General features: G+C 39.4%; 1 protein-coding gene across 1 annotated transcript; it reads left to right on the forward strand.

Annotated features, from left to right (window-relative positions):
* Positions 1-5,604: 5,604 nt before the first annotated feature.
* On the forward strand, positions 5,605-13,191 carry dnajb1b (DnaJ heat shock protein family (Hsp40) member B1b). The gene is made up of 3 exons (XM_041786321.1): positions 5,605-6,010; positions 11,723-12,321; positions 12,482-13,191. The coding sequence occupies exons 1-3, from the start codon at positions 5,791-5,793 to the stop codon at positions 12,713-12,715; spliced, it is 1,053 nt and encodes a 350-aa protein (XP_041642255.1). The 5' UTR covers positions 5,605-5,790; the 3' UTR covers positions 12,716-13,191.
* The last annotated feature ends 6,958 nt before the right edge of the window (positions 13,192-20,149 follow it).

Here is a 20,149-nt window from a genome sequence, read left to right on the forward strand (position 1 = left end):
CAATTCAAAGGCCGCATTGAAACAAGTTCAGTCAAAGTACCCGGATGTGGACTCGCCCCGCCCCTTTTACCGAGTCTGCTGCTGGATGTAACTTGAGCGGACTTTTCACAGTTACAATCCCACAATGCAATTCGCGCCGTCCAGCAGGACATTCAAACAGTGGCGGAGGAGAAGTCACACAATTGTAAGTAACCATTGCTGCCGCGTAAAAATATAAATAAATTGCTTGTTTGTGATAGAATTGTGTTTGAAAACGTTGGATGAGTTGGATAAAATTCATCCTTGATAAATTCTAAATGGACGATGTTGGTGTTTTTGGAAACGCTAGCAATGGGACAACCGGATGTGATGTGTAGGTACATAGAAGGGGACGCTAGCAAGTCCGCTGCTGTTCCAATAGTAGATCGTTCGGCGGACTCCTGTACCCCTGAAGTCCGAACTCTGAAACGAACTTGCTAAGTCTGAACTTCCAGAGAAGGCAAGTTCGAACTTGTGAACTTTGAATTTTCCCTTTAGATATTCTACCTAAAGAAAATACGGAAGAGTATTAGGGCCACTGAAAAAAAAAATTTGAGACAATTTTTTTTTTTTCAATTGTGAGATTAAAGTCAGAATTCTGAGATTAAAGTCAGAATTCTGACTTTAATCTCAGAATTCTGACTTTTTTCTCACAAGTGAAAAAAAAATTTGTCTCAATTTTTTTTTTTTTCAGTGTCCCTAATACTCTTCCGTATAAAGAAGCTACTATTAACTAGTTGTTTTTTTAGATTAAGAGACTTCTTCATTGGGTTTTCTCGACTAGGTTTTTCAGTTATGAAGCCAAAACTATATTTGATTTATTTTCAAAACCTTCACATCAAATTATTTTGATTTGATATGGGCCGAAGTAGCCTGTTCACTGTTCAAATTATTCAGGAAAGAATAGAAAACTTTCTGCCTGTTCTGTATTGTGTTGGTGGAAATTTAATGTAGAAGGCATTCATCTGAAAGTCTCAAACATAAACAGAAAACTACATTGTCAAATACACAGCAGGGGAGAGTGGGGCAAGATGAGCCAGTGGGAAAGTTGACCCACCCCTTGTATCTACAGGTAATTGTGAATAGGTTTTGTCATGCAACTATGAATTCAGGAAGCATCTAACATTTCCACCTTGCTGTGTTGAACAGAATCCCGCGGGAGAATTATTAAGTAATCTTTTACTCAAAAAAGTGCTTTTTTGCCTGTCAAAATAGATTTTCTGCATGTCAGAAAAAATTGTTTATATCAAAGCCAATTCATCCATGTCTAAAAAAACATAGTATATATAGGCTAATACATGTTAGAGGTACCCACACAATCCCAGAGCAGATTTTACTGCTTCATTTTCATGATTTTGAAGCATAATTTTATAAACTTAGTGCGATTAGCTTGAATGTAGCCTAAGCAGTTTATCAGAATCTTACCATATTTCACCATGAAAACAAGGACATACAGCCACACCACAAGCTTTATAAGACAGAAAAGTTGTTTTCTTGCTTCTCCTGATCTGCATCAGCATGGGTTTGTGATCATTTAGGGTGGAAGATGAGTGCTAGCTGTTTCTACTGTAGATGTTTTATCATAATTGTGTCAGATTTCTTTATTAAAATAAGAGCAACAAACTACACCATGAGCTTTTCTTGGCGTAATAGATGTTTTCTGCTCTTCTGTCACTCCCATCAGTGGTGAACCAAGCTGATGTGTGCCTTCAGGCTCTGCTTTGTGTCGGCTACTTAAAATCAGGTGGGTATAATTGTAAGAAAATTTGATTCATGACCACATATCAATGTCAACTGTGCACCATGTCTTTTCTTAGACAGGTCTATTTTTGCCCCGTTTTTATCTGTTTGAGCAGATCACCATGAATATTTTGCCACTCAGCCCAGCACAGTTGCTGTATCCTGCACTGAAAGTGATGTCAGTGCAGACCCTCTACAATCAGAATAGCTTGAGCAAACAATCGTCCTGATTTATGACTGAAGAAAGTTTGACAGGGACCTGAAGAAAGGTCCAAACAACTACTGACCTTGAAACAACTTCAGAATAAAAAAAAAAAAAAATTGTTTGAAAACGTGTTTTTTTTTTTTGTAATTGAAAAAACTGATTGCGCTTTTACTTTGAAATACAGTTGTGTGCGAAAGTCAGGGCATCCCTTTAAAAACGGCATATTTTATATATTAAAAAATTAATATTCATATTTATAGTCTCTCTGGTATATGGGGAAAAAACAATATTCTAAGGAAACATTCATGCATAGTTACATTTTATTTTATAAATTGAACAAAATTCCAAAAATAAAAAACATCATTTTGGCATGTGCAAAAGTCGGGGCACCCTGAGAGTTTCAAAGTGTCAGATTCTTTGTACAAGCTCAGACTTTTACCAGCTCATTAGTCCTGAAGCAGGTGTCAACAATTGTTATCATGGAGCGCCAGCTGGTGCCAATTTCAGGGTTTCTTAAATACGGCAACTCTACAAACCTTGTGCAAACACTCAGCAACCATGGGTTCCTCTAAAAAAACTGTGTAAGACAGGAAAAATGAAAGTTATTGATGCCCACAATGCTGGGGAGGGCTACAAGAAGATAGCAAAGCGTTTTCAGCTTGCAGTTACCACAGTGCGAGGTATAATAAAGAGATGGCAGGTGAAGGGGAACTGTGGAGGTCAAGATGAGATCTGGAAGACCAAGGAAACTCTCGGAGAGAACTGCTTGTAGGCTGGTCAGAAAGGTAAATCAAAACCCACATTTGACTTCAAAAGACCTGCAGGAAGATTTAGCAGACTCAGGAGTGGTGGTGCACCCTTTCACTGTGCAGCGATACTTGCACAAACAAGACCTTCATGGAAGAGTCTGCAGAAGAAAACCTTGCCTGCGTCCTCATCATAAAATACAACGTCAAAAATATGCAACAGAACATCTACAGAAGCCTGATCACTTTTGGAAACAAGTGCTGTGGACTGATGAAGTTAAAATGGAACTCTTTGGCCACAATAAGCAAAGGTATGTTTGGAGAAAAAAGGAGCAGCATTTCATGAAAAGAACACCTTGCCAACTGTTAAATATGGGGGTGGATCCATCATACTTTGGGGTTGTGTTGCAGCCAGTGGGACAGGAAAGCATTACTTGGGTGGAGGGAAGAATGGATTCCATTAAATACCAGCAAATTCTGGAGGCAAATATCACAGCATCTGTAAAAAAGCTGAAGCTGAAAAGAGGATGGCTTCTACAACAGGATAATGATCCTAAACATACCTCAAAATCCACCATGGACTACCTCAAGAAACGCAAGCTGAAGGTTTTGGAATGGCCTTCACAGTCTCCAGACTTAAACGTCATTGAAAATCTGTGGGTAGATCTTAGTAGAGCTGTGCATGCAAGACAACCCAAGAATATTGCAGAACTGGAAGCCTTTTGCAAGGAAGAATGGGGGAAAATCCCAAATAATAGAATCCAGACACTTGTAGTTGGCTATAAAAAGCATTTACAAGCTGTGATATCTGCCAGAGGGGGTCTTACTCGGTACTGAAGGTACTGACACTGTAGGGTGCCCTGACTTTTGCACATGCCAAAATAATGATTTTTGTTTTTGGAATTTTGTTCAATTTATAAAATAAAATGTAACTATGCATTAATGTTTCCTTATAATATTGTCTTTTTTCCCCATATACCAGTGAGACTATAAATATGAATATTAATTTTTTAATATATAAAATATGCTGTTTTTAAAGGGGTGCCCTGACTTTTGCACACAACTGTATGTTCCAGAGGTGCACGAAACCTGACATTTTTACCAAGGAAATAACGGCCAGCAGCTGGATTTCACTTTGACATTAAACTTTAGGAATTAAGGCCTCTATTTAGAATATTTTTTCCATTCCACTCAAATCATCAAAACATCAGGTTTTTGGGTGGGTCTAAAGAACTGTTAATACCAGCAGTGATATTGAAAAGAAAATTGATGCTACTGTCATCCTTGAAAAACCGGTTTTGCTCAACAGAGACAAGTGTCCCACATAAATTACTATTGTATGAGACAGCTTTAATTCTCTCCTGGAATTCATAAATTCATTATGCAACTTTACCCTCAGATTGTTTCCTTCAAGACAAAAATTAGCAAATGTTTTCCATGAAATGTCAGTTTCACAATCTAGGATGTTTCAGATGTTAGGTTTCTGAGATTTGCATATCACTGCTCACAGTGCCTCAACTTTGTTTTGAATTTGAGTTGTTCTATGTTACATAATGTTCAACTCACACAATTTCTGTTACTATGTTAACACTACTTAAAAGGTGTACGAAGATGTGTAAAAAAAACATCTAATTGTCCCTGTCGTGCATTTCTCTGAGTTTCTTTTTGTGCAACATTTTCAGTGCAAACACTGACACTGGTGGGGCTGACTAGTGTAACCTGTCCTAACAAATCTCTCACATTGATGTGGAAGGGCAAGGCAGGCCCACAAGCCTGCTCATGTGTGTCAAGCTTAAGCTGAAATGCTGCTTTCAAGTGCAACCCGTGCACTGCTCTCTGCTTTATCACTTCAAGTTGTAACCCCAGCATTATTACAGTTGTACAGGATTAGCAGTTTAATGACTGGAGCCTATTGATCTGACATGCACAGCACATAAAACATGGTTTATCATTAAACATATCCCATTAAAAGATTAATGCAGTTAGCCCTTATATGCTAGTCCTACATTTTCTTTTCTGTTCAGATTTTTCTTTCAGTTTTGATATTGTCAGTATCGTCTTTGAGGAGAATTAAAACGTTATCCTGCTATAATACCCCCATGCTTGTTTCCATCCACCTAAACAGAGCTCCACCAAATCTGACAATTGATGAAAGCCAGTCCTTGTGCACTTGGATACACCGCTCATCCTGAGCTTCCTGTACAAGCTGTTTAAATCCATTAAATAATACGCTGTTGCACAAACATAGGCTTTAATACTGCAAGATTTGCAGCACAGTATTTAGGGCCAAGTGAGGATTTTCTCAAAGATCACATGGCAGCTTCTAATTCAAACAAGGTAGCAATCTTCTTGCTTGATTTTTGCCACATTAAAAAGCACAACTGCTTATTTTAAAACACAGATTTAAAAATCAGATTGGAAGTGTGGCATAATCTTACACCCTATTCTTCCCCGCAGCACATAACAAACTAGTAGGCAGGGGATTTAGGAGCACTGAATCCGGGCCACACCCAGCCATAACAAAAGCTCCAGTCAGAAGACTCTCTGGAGTTTCACTCTCTATGGAAGTTAATGAGGAAGTATTTCCTTTTTTAGATGTATAAGGCTGGCACAACAAGTTACTCCAGGCCTTTTTGTGATCTTGGCATTGACAGTGATTGCTCCTACTGTAGTTTTTGAATGGCCAATTTGAACTTTTGCACAAAACTGCTTTTTGTCATATACTGAACGTTTTACATGGTACTTTCAAAAGCTAGCAGAATCTCTTTTTTTACTTGTTCTGTTTGAGTTATGTCGAGTTTAGGAAGGCAAATAAGGCATGGCATGTAATTGTCTGGGAAAATCCGGATAGGACATGAAGGCATCATGACGCAGCCTCCATTTGGGCGTGTCTTTGCAAAACTGTCAGTTGAGATTGTTCAGGCTGGTTGTAGAAAACTCTGGAAGTTTCTGAGGGCTTTATAAAGAAAATATCCAAGGGAAGTCCTTCTGACAAGACACGGGAACGACAAGAGGCCAGCTAGTCAGGATAAATATCAGCTGTCACCACACAGCTTCTTCTTTGACTAAACAGGCCGCTTGATGGTGAAAATGGGTAAAGACTACTACGACGTTTTGGGAATTAAGAAAGGAGCGTCTGAGGAGGACATAAAGAAAGCCTACCGTAAACAGGCTCTGCGATATCACCCTGACAAAAACAAATCACCGGGAGCCGAGGAGAAGTTCAAGGAAATCGCTGAAGCCTACGACGTTTTGAGTGACCCAAAGAAAAAGGATATCTATGATCGTTTTGGTGAAGAAGGTAAGGCTGAACTCATGCGCGCGTTACTATCCAAGAGTCTGATAGCGAGACAGAGCAGAGACATGTTTACACAGTGTTATTGTATCAGTAGAAGTTAAGACCGCAACGTTAACATTAATGGGAGCTAGCCGACATCAATGTTATCACGCATGTCATCATGGCGCTCCCTGCTCCGCTCTGTCCTTTAGTTAAGACTTTTTTCTGAGCTCAGAGAGGATTTACTTTTCTTACAACTGGACCCACCTGAGCTAAACAGAGAAGCCGGACGGACGCTGGCAGGGAGGAGGGGTCATCATATGGAGAGTTTGGATGTTTGAACGGTGTTGTCACTGAGGTCAGTGTCGGTTTTGGTGCGTGGAAACATGACAGGTGGAGTGGTGTTACCGACATGTTGTCAACTGGAATACTTTACCCTTATTCGTCTTTTCGGCCTGATTTGTTTCTACGGCAACTTAAAATTAAAGCATAATCTGATAGAAATCCTCATTTATACTCTTGACTTCCGATTTATCGAGTCCAGCATGGTGCCCTGAGATGTTACCATGGTAATAACAGTCTTAAAAACAGTTGAGGGTTAATCAGCACTAATGTCACCGTTTCTTTACCCCCACTTGCAAACATATATTTGACCAAAAGATTAGTAAAAAGAAACACTTAAGTAAACAGAACTAAAGCGAAAAGGCATGCACAGACAAAGGATGAAGTCATTTTTAATCTTACAAATCACATATCTTACATTTAGATATTCATACACTTGAGTATACCACCTTGTCATTCCACTGAACCTTTGACCTCTACCCTTTCCTCATCTTTTCATTGATGCTGGTGGTGAAAAAAAAAACATTCTTATGCTTTCTGGAGATGTGATTAGCAAATCTTTGTTTTTTATGTCTGTGGCCTTGTTGTAAATTGTAGTAATACCAAAAAGCAAACCTGCATCCATATTGCAAATTACAGCTGGAGGTGGAAGGCTCATCCTGGTTTTTCTGTAATGCATTTGACAAACGTGCTTTGAAACATACTTTTTTTAACAGATAAGGATGTGCATGCATGAAGATTTTAATGCAGTCCATCTTTTTTGATACTTTGATTCTAGAATTGTTTTTTAGCAATACTTCTGTCGACAGTTCAACAGCCACTACAGCAGCTGCAGCTGTTCTATGGGTTTGTGCTACATTTTTCAAGGTGGTATGTGTAAACAGTGGCCCTGGTGTTTTGAAGGGCCTGTTAATCATGCTGTGGTTAACAGAAAAGGTAGGGAAGATTAAGTCTTAAAATATGTTAGAATGATTAATATAGGGCTGGGAAATATGGCTCTAAATAAAATTTAGACTTTTGATTTTAATAGATTCATCCTTGCTTTCCTTCAGTAGTTTTATCCTCACACATGCACCTCAGTACATCCTGACTCACTTAGTCAGACGGATGTTTTTTCTTCAAAAATTTTCCTCTCGGCATTTTTTGCAGCTCAGTTTCTCTTCTCATCCAGAATTTGAGAAGCAGCAGTGTCTCGCATGCCTAACATCTGAGCATAAATCTGTCCTGGTGTGCTTTTTTTAACTTCCTCATCAAAATAGTGGTCCATGTATCGAGATCTAAAAAGCAGCGGCTCTGAATGTGGAACAGACTATCTGTTTGAATCGTATGCAAACTGACTGATAAAGTAGTCTTTTTCGAGAAAGTGTAGTATAGCCTAATCAGTCTAACTGTGCATAAAAGATGTTTAAAGGCTCAGATCACGTCGGCAGATGATGAATCCAACACGCTTACTTCTCTTTTCAGCTGTTTGCATAGGGAGAGTAGTGTGATAAAGTTTTCAAACCAACTGCTGTGCAGTTAAAGTTGCAGGGAGGTTGTAGTATGCAGAATAGTATGTGGCGATTGTGTGTTTTTGTGCCAAGAGGATTTGCATAATGCTTTAAAGTACTACGCCATTGGGTTGAGACATCCTGCTGTTGAAAATTTGATTAGGCTCTTTCTGTTTAGCTAAATCTTTTGCGAACAGACTCCAATGAAATAATGTTTAGTTACTTTTCAGTTCATTTTTTACATTGTCATCTGAGTGTACCTTGTAAAAAGACGTTCCAGGGCTCTAAGAGAGAGGATCACACCAGCAACCTCATCACCAACTGCGTCTGCACAGCCTGCTGGCGGGAGTAGACATCAGTGTGCCACTATTGTTATCTAATTTTAATCACAGCAGAGATGCGGCACACTGTAAACTCATCAGCTGAATGAGCATGCAGCAAAACTTTGTCAGACCATTGTCTGCATTGCTTTTGTCATATTTTAACATTTTCTCCCATGGCAGCAGGCACTTCAGATTTGTCTGTTTTCCATGTTAGACAAACATCAGCAACTGTCATTGGCACGTTTTGCATTGTTTTGCCCATGGGCCAATTAGGAATCACAAGGCTGTCATCGGCTGATGCTGATGTTCCACCCATGCATCGATGCATCACAAGTAATCACAGGTGTCATTTAGCTTTGAGTGCCTCGTTTTTATGATCGCGGGAAGCTAAAATTGTAATCCTGATTGAAACTCAATGAATTGCCAAGCACGTCTTAGTATCTATGTATTTTCTCTATTTACTTAAAAAAAACAAGTTGTTTAAAGTTTCTCACAGTTCTGCTGTGATCCACACGTGGATGAGCCTTGTGAATGTTGTGTAGCAATCAAAACAGTGCAGGATGCAGGGCATGTGTGTTAGATATCACTGCAACATGTATGCAAAACCCAAACAGAGTTAAAGAGAAAATCTGAAATGAAATTTTATCTAAATCAGCCTTTGGCAAACATAAGAGTAAACTGAGTAAATCTATTCATTGTCTACTCCTAATAAATAGGCTACTGTTTTAATGCATTTTTTTGTGTTTTCACATTAGCGTGTGCACTCCTACTTACTCAATTTGGGCTGCAGTCACCGTGCACATCTCAGACACTGGTACTTTTCAGATGCTCCTGTCCCTTTAAGATACTGTAAAAAAAAAAACAGTTAAATTACTGTGTTGTGTTAGCATTTGAGTACATCTGAACACACAAAGTGTCAGCAATCAATTCCAAAGAAGAGGAAAGAAACCAACGTGTAGTTTGATTGATTTGTTTGCTTGAACATCCTGAGCTTTCTTAAAACAAAACAAGATGATCTTTTACAGAGAGCACACATATGTCAACATGAAACTGAAGGAGTCCTTTACATCTTTTCAGCTTATATCATCACTTCCTGGTGTTAAAGTGTTATAGGTCGGACTCATTGTTTGCAATAACCAGCCATAACCAGTTTTCACACATATCAGTCCTTAGCTTATCAATATGACCAGAAAGCTTTGACATACACACCCATGTAGGCCTTGTGAAAACCCATAGAGGCCCCTTTTGTTAATCAACAAGTAAATATTTTTTATTTAATCACATATTTTTTTTAATTAAATATAAAACAGTAGTAACAATTTGACTTATGACTTTGGCTTCCCTCTAACTGTGCAAAGCAGATGCATTAGCCAGATTCCATGTCTGTCATGTGAATATTAAACATATGGATATGTGAAACAGTCTATCCCATGTGGCAGGTTAGCCTTCCATGATCATGAAACAGGATAATTGAGAATGAACGGTTGCTGTGCTGCATATGTTTCCAGAGGAGGAAATAAACAAACAAATAACTCAGACTGTGAGAGTAGTATGAACTCAAAGCATGTGGTATCAAAAAAGCATTTCAGGATAGGAAAGATGTTTTCGCTCTTCTCCTGGCCTGCCTTGACTCTGGTTTTTGATCTTTACGGGTGGGGTCTACTAGTGTATCCAGTGGCTGCTGCCATGGTAGCTATTAGCTCAGATTTAGCAGTAGGAAAGCGGCTGTTTAATCTGAACTTGACTATGGCTGCGTCCACATGGAAATGAATTCAGGCGTATACACAAAAGTTTTTTGTTGAATTGGCATTTTATCCACACGGAAACGGCGTTTCAGATGACTGTAAACGATACTTTTTGAAACCGAGTCCCAGAGTGCATAAATCCGTAAACGAATACCGTTCCATCTCTGTGTGGACTGCTATCCGTATATTTCTTGAAACAATTATGTCACACACAGCGTAGCTCCCTTAAGGCGCCTGCGCGGGTTCGACCAAAACAATAATAGCGGACTACACGGTTGTGTTCGTGCTGCAGAAGCTACAGAGCTTGTTATGGTTTTCACAGAAAAATCTGATGCTTCTTTACCACCACCGCGAAACACACACACCTGTTCTTAAATCCAACGTGGAGAACAACCAGAAGGGCAACTAGAAGAAAGTTTTGTTAGTTTTCTGTGATATTCTTCTTCTACTTTAGTGCATTTCCATGGTAGCGTTACAGCACCACTCATAGGCTTGGCATATGTACTACAGCGTTTTCAGTCATTTCATTGGTTCCATGTTTACGCGGATATTTCCTGAAACGATCCCGTCTTTACAGAAAACTTTCCAAAACAAAACGGCAATATATCGTTTTCGTCTCTGTGTGGACAAGGCCTACATTTCTTCTGTAAAACAAAAGCAAAGAGCCGCTCCAAAGGTTTGCCTTGGCAGAGAAGACGTTTTTGCAGTATTAATTGGCATCAATTTTATTCACCCCTTAAAAGTCTACAGTAGCAGCAGCCTGTCTGCTCAAACGTAGCACGTGCTTACAACATCATTTTGTCTTTCCACTCCAATTGGCCTGTCATGAATGTGACAGACACCACCTTTCTCCAGTCACTTTCCAAGAATTTTTTGAAAAGTCCTACCCTTCCCAGTCCTTTCCCAAAAGCTTTTCCAGGTGATTGTTAAATATATCCATGCAATGGAGATATGAAACAGTCTCAGAAACATGTCTACACTTGCCATGGTTTGCGTTTTGCAGCTCTGTATGGAGTTTACCCCTCGGTAGCGGCTATGCCACATGTTTTGTTGCTCTGACTGGCCAGTAAAGATGTGACAGACAGAACGTTCATCCAGTCACCCTCCGAGTTTTATTTCTAAGGCTCTGCCCTTTCCCAAACGCTGTGTATGAGAGGTTTTCCAGATGGATGTGTAAAACAAATCCATCTGGTGTGCCAGGTTATTACAGCTCACAACTTGTGTCAAAGCACCAGCCAGGCTTCCGCAGACGCTCTGCAAAGCAAGCACGCTTACTTCACGTTACTGTTATTACAGACATCAAACTTGGAGAGGAGAAAACACATTTTACCTAACTGCTGTGTTTCAAATTAGTTACAGTGAGTGAGACGTGCTGCTGACTAGACTCAGACTGAGCTGTTGTCTGTCACATATCACTCTGCTATGCTAATGGTTATGCCTTGTGGCTGTACTGGAACACGTCACCTGTGTTTAAAGGAGGGATAATGGTTTTGCAAAATCCATTTCAAATTTTACTGGTGATTGTATTTGTTCTGGTCTACTGTTCACCACTATGTAAGCACAAATGTAAAAATGATGTTGATTTTCAATGATGCCCTCAAACTAGTCATTCTGTACCGTGTTTAAGCATCCTTTCCCAAGACTGCACTCAAGCATGGTACTCCTACTGAGCAGGGCCCCATCTCTGTTGTGAGTGCACCCTGAGTTAAATCTGTTCAACCTAACTAAACAACACTTTACTCTCTCTAACAGTCAAACAAAACAATTAAGGAATGTCCTAGACAAAATCACACTTTAAAAGGATATTTGCATTAATGAATTGTTTCTCTTACTTAGGTCTGAAAGGAGGAGGCCCCACAGGAGGAGGCGGTGGTGGCCCTGGCACCTTCAGCTACACCTTCCAGGGTGACCCTCATGCCATCTTTGAAGAGTTCTTTGGTGGACGTAACCCCTTCGGACAGTTCTTTGGTGGCCGCAATGGAGGAATGGAAGAGGACATGGACACTGATGACCCTTTCGCCCGCTTCGGGATGGGAGGTGCTGGAATGGGCGGGTTCCCTCGCTCCTTCAGCACTGGTATGGGAGGAATGGGCGGTCACAGTAGTGTTGTAAAGAAGCAACAGGACCCCCCAGTGGTTCACGATCTACGTGTGACCTTGGAGGAAGTTCTGATGGGCTGCACCAAGAAAATGAAGATCTCTCGCAAGAGGCTGAACCCTGACAGGAGAACAGTAAGGACTGAAGATAAAATCCTGGAGGTGCAGATAAAGAAGGGGTGGAAAGAAGGCACGAAAATCACTTTTCCCAAAGAGGGGGATGAGACACCCACAAACATTCCAGCTGACATTGTCTTTGTGTTGAAGGACAAACCACATTCGATATTCAAACGTGACGGCTCTGACATTATTTACCCGGCAAAGATCTCGCTCAGAGATGTAAGTTAAGATTATTTTACATCAGTCACTCATTGTTGAATTGAACCCTGTGAAAGAGCTTGAAGACAGACTAAAGAATCGTCAGTGGCATGACATAACATCAAATCTTGATTCTAATTTGCTCTTTCTTTCCTTTCTTTTCCCCTTTTTCTCCCATCAGGCCTTATGTGGCTGCACAATCAACGCCCCCACTCTGGAGGGCAAAACAGTGACCGTGACATCTACAGATATCGTGCAGCCAGGCATGAAGCGACGCATCAGTGGCGAGGGGCTACCTTATCCTAAACGGCCCGACCGGCGAGGGGACCTGATAGTGGAATACGAAGTGAAGTTTCCAGAAAGACTCAGTCAAAGCGCCCGTGACACCATCGCTCAGGTCCTCCCAAGATCTTAAATGAGATGGAGGATATTTGAATAACCTTCCAAGCCCCCAACGGTCCTTTCTCCGGTCATCACATTCACAGTCGTGGATTTTTTTTATTACACAGCAGGCAATAATGCAACTCACTGGTCAGATTTTCCTGCTTACGCTGTCAATCATAGTGTAAAAGCTCACCTCAGGACACGCTTCCTATGAACAATTCTGCTGGATTATATAGGCTTCACTGTAAATACCCAAACCTCTAAGATTTTATTTTGATGATAACAGATGTATTATGATTTATAAAGAATGCTGCAAGGGCACTATTATGTGGGGATTGTATGTGGATATAAAAGGTTTACATAGTTAAGATGAAAGGGTTAAACTGATGGATGCTAAGACTTCTGAATGGGGACTCTTCTACTCTTCTGATGTGCAAAATGTTTTATGTTTGAATGACCAGAATTGCAATTTTACAGTAAAAAGATTAAACTGGTGCTATAAACATCAACCTGAATGGCCTTACTGTTCTTCAATCACTGTGTTATGCCAGGAGGCTGCTCTGGCACTGCTGGAGTCAATAAAACAACATAACTAGAGCTGAAGGGCTTTTAAAATCACCACCTTTTCAATCGTAGGAAAATACATTTTTCATATTTAAAGCAGATTACTGAGTGTAAAAAGAAAAAAATCAACTTTTCTTCAAGCTAATGTTATCTTTATTTATGCTGTGCTCATTTAAAAACTCATCTTTTGCTAATCTAAATAAACAGTCTTAAGAGCTCTCAGTTGTTTTTTAAATTTCACAGGAATACTGCAGAAACTCAAAATCTTCCAAAATTCTTTCTCACTGTTTAACAAGGTTTAGACAAGGACATAAACACCCCTTAAGACTTGTCCCCTTAAACAAACAGAGGAAAAGGACTAATCAAGGCTAACGTTTATTTCCTTCATATGTTTTTTCAGAGTGGCAAAAGGGCTAAAGTGTACCTACTTAACCCTCTGGGGGCCCTGGGACCCTAGTGGGTCCTTTTATGTACATTAAATAAAAAAAACATTATAGTTCTGATTAGGAATAAAGCTTATAAAATAAAATTAAGCTTTGAAAAAGGAAAAAAAAAAAATTTATATGATTTTTAGCACCTTTTCTGCAGGGACCCATTTGGGTTAGTGTAAAAGTTTTTGATATTAACCCGCACTGCTCCAAAAATAATAATGAAACATAAACAGTGTTGTTATAATTTATTGACATATACAGGGCTCTAAAAACTTCACAGAAAATCATTCAGCTCTGCAGTTCATAATTTATGTTATTCACTTTTCTTGTTAAAATAGGAGGCACTATTATGGCAAAAATGATATGAAAATGTAAAAATATATTTTAAATAATGGATAAAAACTCAATAGTTCTGATTAGGGCTGAAACTGAGTAAAAAAGTTCAAGCTTTGAAAAAATTTTAATTGTTTTTTATAGCACTTCTTCTGAAGGGACCTGTTTGTGGGGCTGCACGGCGGCGCGGGGTTAGCGCTGTTGCCTCACGGCAAGAAGGTTGCTGGTTCGCTTCAGGGCCTCTCTGTGTGGAGTTTGTATGTTCTCAAGCGTGGCGACACAAACCGCTGACCCCGGGGCACTTTAACTGCCTAGAGTGCTGAGCGCTCATTAGTTTTGAATTAAAATAAGGGCTGCCAGCACTTAAACAACATGGCTATGGACACAGGCCAGAGTTTGTTAATATCAAATACCTTAAGTCAAATATTAATAACGTCATGGAATAAAACAAAGAAATAAAATCAACCCAGTTGAATCTCCTTGGGTCAGGAGAAGCTAAGCATCCTGGAAGGCATCTTTTGCTTATACTGTCAGGGTGAGGGGAATTAGAGCACAACTGCGGATAAGGCAGTGGTTCTTTAAGTTATCCTAAAAGGATAACCGCTAAGATCGCAAGCGATCAATAGGAAATCAGGAAAGAAAACAAAAGCTAATTTATATGTTGGTTAGTAATAACCTAAAAGCTCCTGTTCTAAATATTAAACAAGAAACTAAATCACTGCTGCCAAGCAGCTGACAACAAACTGAAACAATATGAGACTGAGAAGACTCAAATGAAATGTAAAGGCAGCTAGACCAGCTAAAAAAAGGAAACCAAGAATGGCTGAGTAAAAACCCTCAGCCCTGATATGCCAAGATCTTTTAGTGACCGGTAAACCAAAACTTCTTTCAGAAGGTTTCATAAATGCTTGTTAAGACTCTTTCGTGCAAACACACACTAGAAAACCCAGGGAGATGCTCTCTGTATCTCTGAAGGTCAGATAATGAGTCAGCAAAGAGAGCTGGAGCTCAGGAGTATATATAAGCTTCCCACATCTTGTCATCATCAAGGCTAATCAGCCACACACCTGACTCTGCAGGTGAGTTGAATGATTGCCCCACCTGCCTCAGTGAGCAGCAGGAGTGAGTATCCTCACATACACTGGCTACCTGCCTGGCAGCCCATTGGTTGTGGATGACTGTAAGGCAGCTAGGCATAGTTTTTGCCTTCCAGGCTGCCTATGGGTGCTTCTCATTACAAAGTTTTGTCCATCCTCGCCTCCTCTCTCCTCCACTGACCCGGAAATCGTTGTCCCTCCGCCATGATGAAGGATCTTCCAAGTCCTTAAATGCACCTGGAGGAGGCGAGGATCGAGGAAGGAAACAGCTCCTGGAGGAGCGTTGAGCAAGGAAGCACTGGTGTATCCTCCACGGAAGTCTTTTTACCAAAGGTGCAACGTGATTGGTTTGGGGGCACGGCACCTGCCAGAAAAGCTGCACCTCTGCAAGGTTCATGACTGTTTATATTCTTACAGCACTTATTTTCTTGAAATACAAAGAAAGATCCTATGATACATATGTTTGTGTTTATTTTTAAGTTTTAACTTTATACAGAATTTTGACCTCACTAAGATAGAAATCTGTTTATTGTTCTTATCTAAAAAAAAACAAAAAAACAAACAAACGCAGAGCTCTGTGGTGTATTATTGATCAGATTACAGATTATGTGAAAGAGAGCCTCAGTCATCAGCTAATAAAAATGGATCTGTAGACTACATAGATGAGAATATTTACAATGATTAAATGGTTGAGTTTATAAACCAAAGTAATTCAACTGATAATAACACATATAATATAAAGAATGCTTTTCTTAATACATTTTATTACTATTCTTTTATCATGGTTATGGTGAGTCATCGTAAAGGTTTTTGAAATTATTTTAAATATGGGTCCGCCAATGTTTGGGCTATGAGGTAAATCAGCTGATCATCCAATCATCAGTAGCTGACGTCGCTCAGACTGACGCTGTGAAGTGAAGGATTTCTCATTCACTAAGTTGTGCCTCCTCTCTCCCCTGTCCCTTCCTCGCATCTCTCTTTCAATTCCTCGCTGGGTGGAGCTGAGACGCGAGGAAACGACGTGAACGGAGGAAGGAAGGAGACCAAAATATGAAATGACTTCACCTGATTGGAAGGCAGTTGGAGGGTGGGAAGCGCCTTCAAGGCAAAGTTGAGGGCACAAACACCATTTAGCAAAGAGCATGGTGTATATAAACATGACTTTTTGGTTTTTATCACATTAATTCAACACAAATGGTTGTCTTGTAACAATCTAATACAATTCTATGTCTGCAAAATTAATTCTTGTTAGCAAATATAGTTTGATTTATTTATCTCCGATAACGTCGAGTGAAGTATTTGAAATTATTACTTAGTTCAGTGTCTTGTCTGTTTGCAATGATTCTGTCAAATAGGAAACAAAGAATAAATTTATACTGCCTCCTATTGTAAAGAAACCACAAGCTCCTAATAGTTAACCTGTGGAGAAAATGCTGTATAGAGAAAATGATGTATCTGAGGTTACTAAACTGATGAAGCCTGATGTGAAGCTTAGTTTTCAAATAGAGGAGGAGACTTTAGTCTGCAAAAATCAACTTAATTTGCAGAAAATAATGAGCATTTCTCCGATTAAATGATGATGACCCGGCCTCTGGGCTGACTTCCTTTACCCGTGACACAGTCAGCAGACTGTTTGATAAGTTGCAAGCCCTCCAGCTTTAACCTCGGGTGCAACTAAAGGTTGACTGCAAGAGCTTGAATAATATGCATGAACACTGAAGAATTTGTAGTCTACTGCATACAGTCATCAGCTGGTTCTTTTACAAGAGTCAAAGAACAGAACACTATACATTCTCTGTTTATTAAAAAGTGAAGCTTAAGAGGCACAGTGAAACAGATTGATTCACATTTGCTGATCACATCAGCTGAAGACAGCCCTCATTTTCTCACATCTCTGGAGATAAAATGCAGACTATTCTATGGCACTTAATCTGATGTGAAAAAGGATAAAGACCTTTTTTGTTGTCAGTTTGTTTTTAACCTGGATGAAGAATGAAGATTCCTTTAGTGATCTTATTTTTCTGCTTCTCAGGTGAGTGTTGGTGTTATTTACAAATAATGAAAATATCACTATATTTATAAAGTTACATTCTAAAGTTAAATCAAAATAACAGCTATAATTGAAAAGGTGAATTTTGGTTGGTTAGATGTGTGATAAATATAATTTAAACAAGATCAACTCAAGAACAGACTTTGTTGGAAATGCAGCTCTACTTTTGATGACATTGTATTGATCAGCTACTATCACAAGAACTATAAACATCATTTCATATGATAAAAATATTTCAAAATACATAATTAGAATAAAAAATATTTCTGACAATGTGAAAGTTGAATCTTCCCCATCTATATAAACAGCTTTCGACTTAGTGTAGATGTAAATGAAGAATAGGACCACTGAGCTTCTGATACTTGCCTATTCTACTTTTGCTTTAAAGAAATCTTTAGCTACAGCTGTTTAGTTGAATATCTGTAAATCCATCTGTTCAGCACAAAAACAGAACAGCACATTAGCTACTATCTGGTTAGAAACTAGGAGAAGCTAGGTTCCAAAAAAGTGTTGCTATGGTGTGTGGATGTTTTACCCTGATTTTATAAATCAGCCATGGTTAATGAGAGTTGGCTTTTGACCCCCCCCCCCCCCATAAAAAACTAATGTGAAAGTGAAAACTGATTTCTAAAAAGTAATGTCAACTAAATGTGTAAGGTAAAACAAGTTATTCCATAAATATTCACCCCCTTTTAAAGTGACCAACCCGATTCAAGAGAGGTCTTGTCAGCTGGTCCTAGTAGTCTCACAATTTTGCACTGAGGATCACCTGAGTGCAGTCTCGAGTGATTGTAGTGTAAAGACACCTATTTCTGGAAGTTTTTGTCCTGTCCCTGTACAGTGGACCTGGACCATCTTGGTGGTCGTAGGGATTTGCTCAAGCAGTGGAGATGGCCTACAGCCATGTCCTGTGGGGAGTACACTGATGATATGGGGAATGGCACACATGCATTATGACAAGCTTGTTGTCCTTGAATGGCCAAAAGTGAGAGCTGAGTCTTTTACCTTGGCACCAAGGTTCAAATGTCCCAATATAGTGCTCTAGGTCATCCTACTTTTTGTGATTTTTATGGAGAAGATCTCAGGGCAAAGCCGGTCGATATGATAGTGACAGTGCTTGCAATGGGACCTCAGAATTGCATCTCTGCTTTTTGTAGATGATGTGGTTCTGTTGGTCTGCATCAAACTGTGACCTCCAGCTAGCAGCAAGTTAGTTTCAAGCCCAAAATAACAAATTAAGGATGAAGTAAGCAACTCAAAATCTGAGGCCAGAAAATGTGTATATGCTACCTTTAGTTGGAAGTGAGTTAATGTTGCAAGGGAAGGAGGCAGAGAACCGTGGGGTCTTGTTCCAAGTGATGGTCTCATTAATCAAGAGACCAGCAGTCTCTTGATTCTCATGAATCAAGAGTAAGTGCAGCAGTAGAGGTGATGTGGGCAGTGTTCTGGACCATTTTGGAGAGATGACCAGAAAGCTTGGACTGACTGGTTGATTAATCTTTAGCTCTACCTCAAGATAGGTCAGGCAAAGACCACAATGTGTACTCTGGAAGTATTCCTGGCACCTACAAGTGAAACAAGATCCCAAGGGAGACCCAGAGCTTGCTGAAGCGGTTACACTATACATTTACATAGGCTTTTCTGTGTATATTGATACGTTTATACATTTTAGAGAATTTTCATCTGCTAAAGGGGGGCCCAACAGAAAACATTTGGGAACAATCATCCTATATTTATACCTCATCTTTGCAGAACCCTTACATTGCCATAAAAACTGTAAAAACTGTAAAAAAAAAAAAAAAAAAAAAAAACAAAAACATACAAATAGAGGCTTTGTCTTAGAGACTTGCAGTCACAAAGATACAACTTTTGTCTCTTGGGAGAACTTCATGACATAGGGCATATGAGGGTGATCCACTCAACTTGTTTTTTCAGCCCTGAATCCCCCAAAAATCAATGAAAACCTTTTCAAAAGAAATCACTTCTCATTTTAAAGGCAATATGATGACATCTAAGTGTCTCGTTTGATATATTCAAATTTCTTAACAGAGATGTGAGGACCTGATACAGATATGTTGCTGAGCTGTAAAATGAATATATTCTCCTAGAAGTTAATGCAGCTGCTAGACTGTATCTGTCTTATGCTAACATCCTGAAATGGTCATGTTCATTGCTTTCACTATGCATCAAGGCCTTAAAATGTCACATGAGCATGCACACAAATGCATACTGCTCCTTGTCAGTCATCATCCTTCATGTCGTCTCAAAGCGTCCACTGTTTCTCCTGGATCTCCCCCCTCCATCACCACCCTATTGACGGAAGCAGAAACTCTTCCCCAAGGCAGATTTCTATCCAGCACTGAACCTTCATCAGCAGCACCGACCCTCTCTGCTGCAAGGGTGACGACTAACCAACCAGAAGTAACTAAACTCAAAGGTATTTCACTTTGGATGTTTGGATGGTGCTCTCCTACGGCATTTTTCAAAAGACAAAAATATTTTACATGTATGCAAGTCAGCTGTGTAGGGTTTTTTTCCACATTCATCATGCAACAGTCAGCTACTGTAGACCAGTAATCTAAAAGCTAAGATCAGTGTACTAGTTAAAGGTTTGTTTTTAATTCTGACAGCACACAGATTTGCTCTCTCATAGATCCTGTTTCTTATGGATGAGAATATGAGCATAATTTTAGAGCCATCTACATGTTACATCAAAGTTTTGAAATAAATCTTATGTTTTATAACAACACTCACAGCAAAAGTTTTGTAAAAGCACACTGTATAAGAACAAATAATTGATTATTGATAAAGAAGAGTTATTATGAATGTAAATGAAATAACCAAAACTTTATTTAAACGCATGTTTTACACTTTAGGTTGTTCTCAAATGATCGTTTCCACAATGTGAACATCCCATCAGCATCCTACTTCTGATCCCTAGATATTAAGTATCGAACTTGTATCATTTCAAATTTCAAATATCATTTTAG

This window comes from Cheilinus undulatus, linkage group 4, assembly GCF_018320785.1.
Source record: "Cheilinus undulatus linkage group 4, ASM1832078v1, whole genome shotgun sequence".
NCBI lineage: Eukaryota > Metazoa > Chordata > Actinopteri > Labriformes > Labridae > Cheilinus > Cheilinus undulatus.

Coding starts and splice junctions, on each gene's coding strand:
- dnajb1b (XM_041786321.1), top strand. CDS start 5,791: ATGGTGAAAATGGGTAAAGACTACTACGACGTTTTGGGAATTAAGAAA. Junction 6,011..11,722: donor TGATCGTTTTGGTGAAGAAG/GTAAGGCTGAAC, acceptor TCTCTTACTTAG/GTCTGAAAGGAGGAGGCCCC. Junction 12,322..12,481: donor CAAAGATCTCGCTCAGAGAT/GTAAGTTAAGAT, acceptor TTCTCCCATCAG/GCCTTATGTGGCTGCACAAT.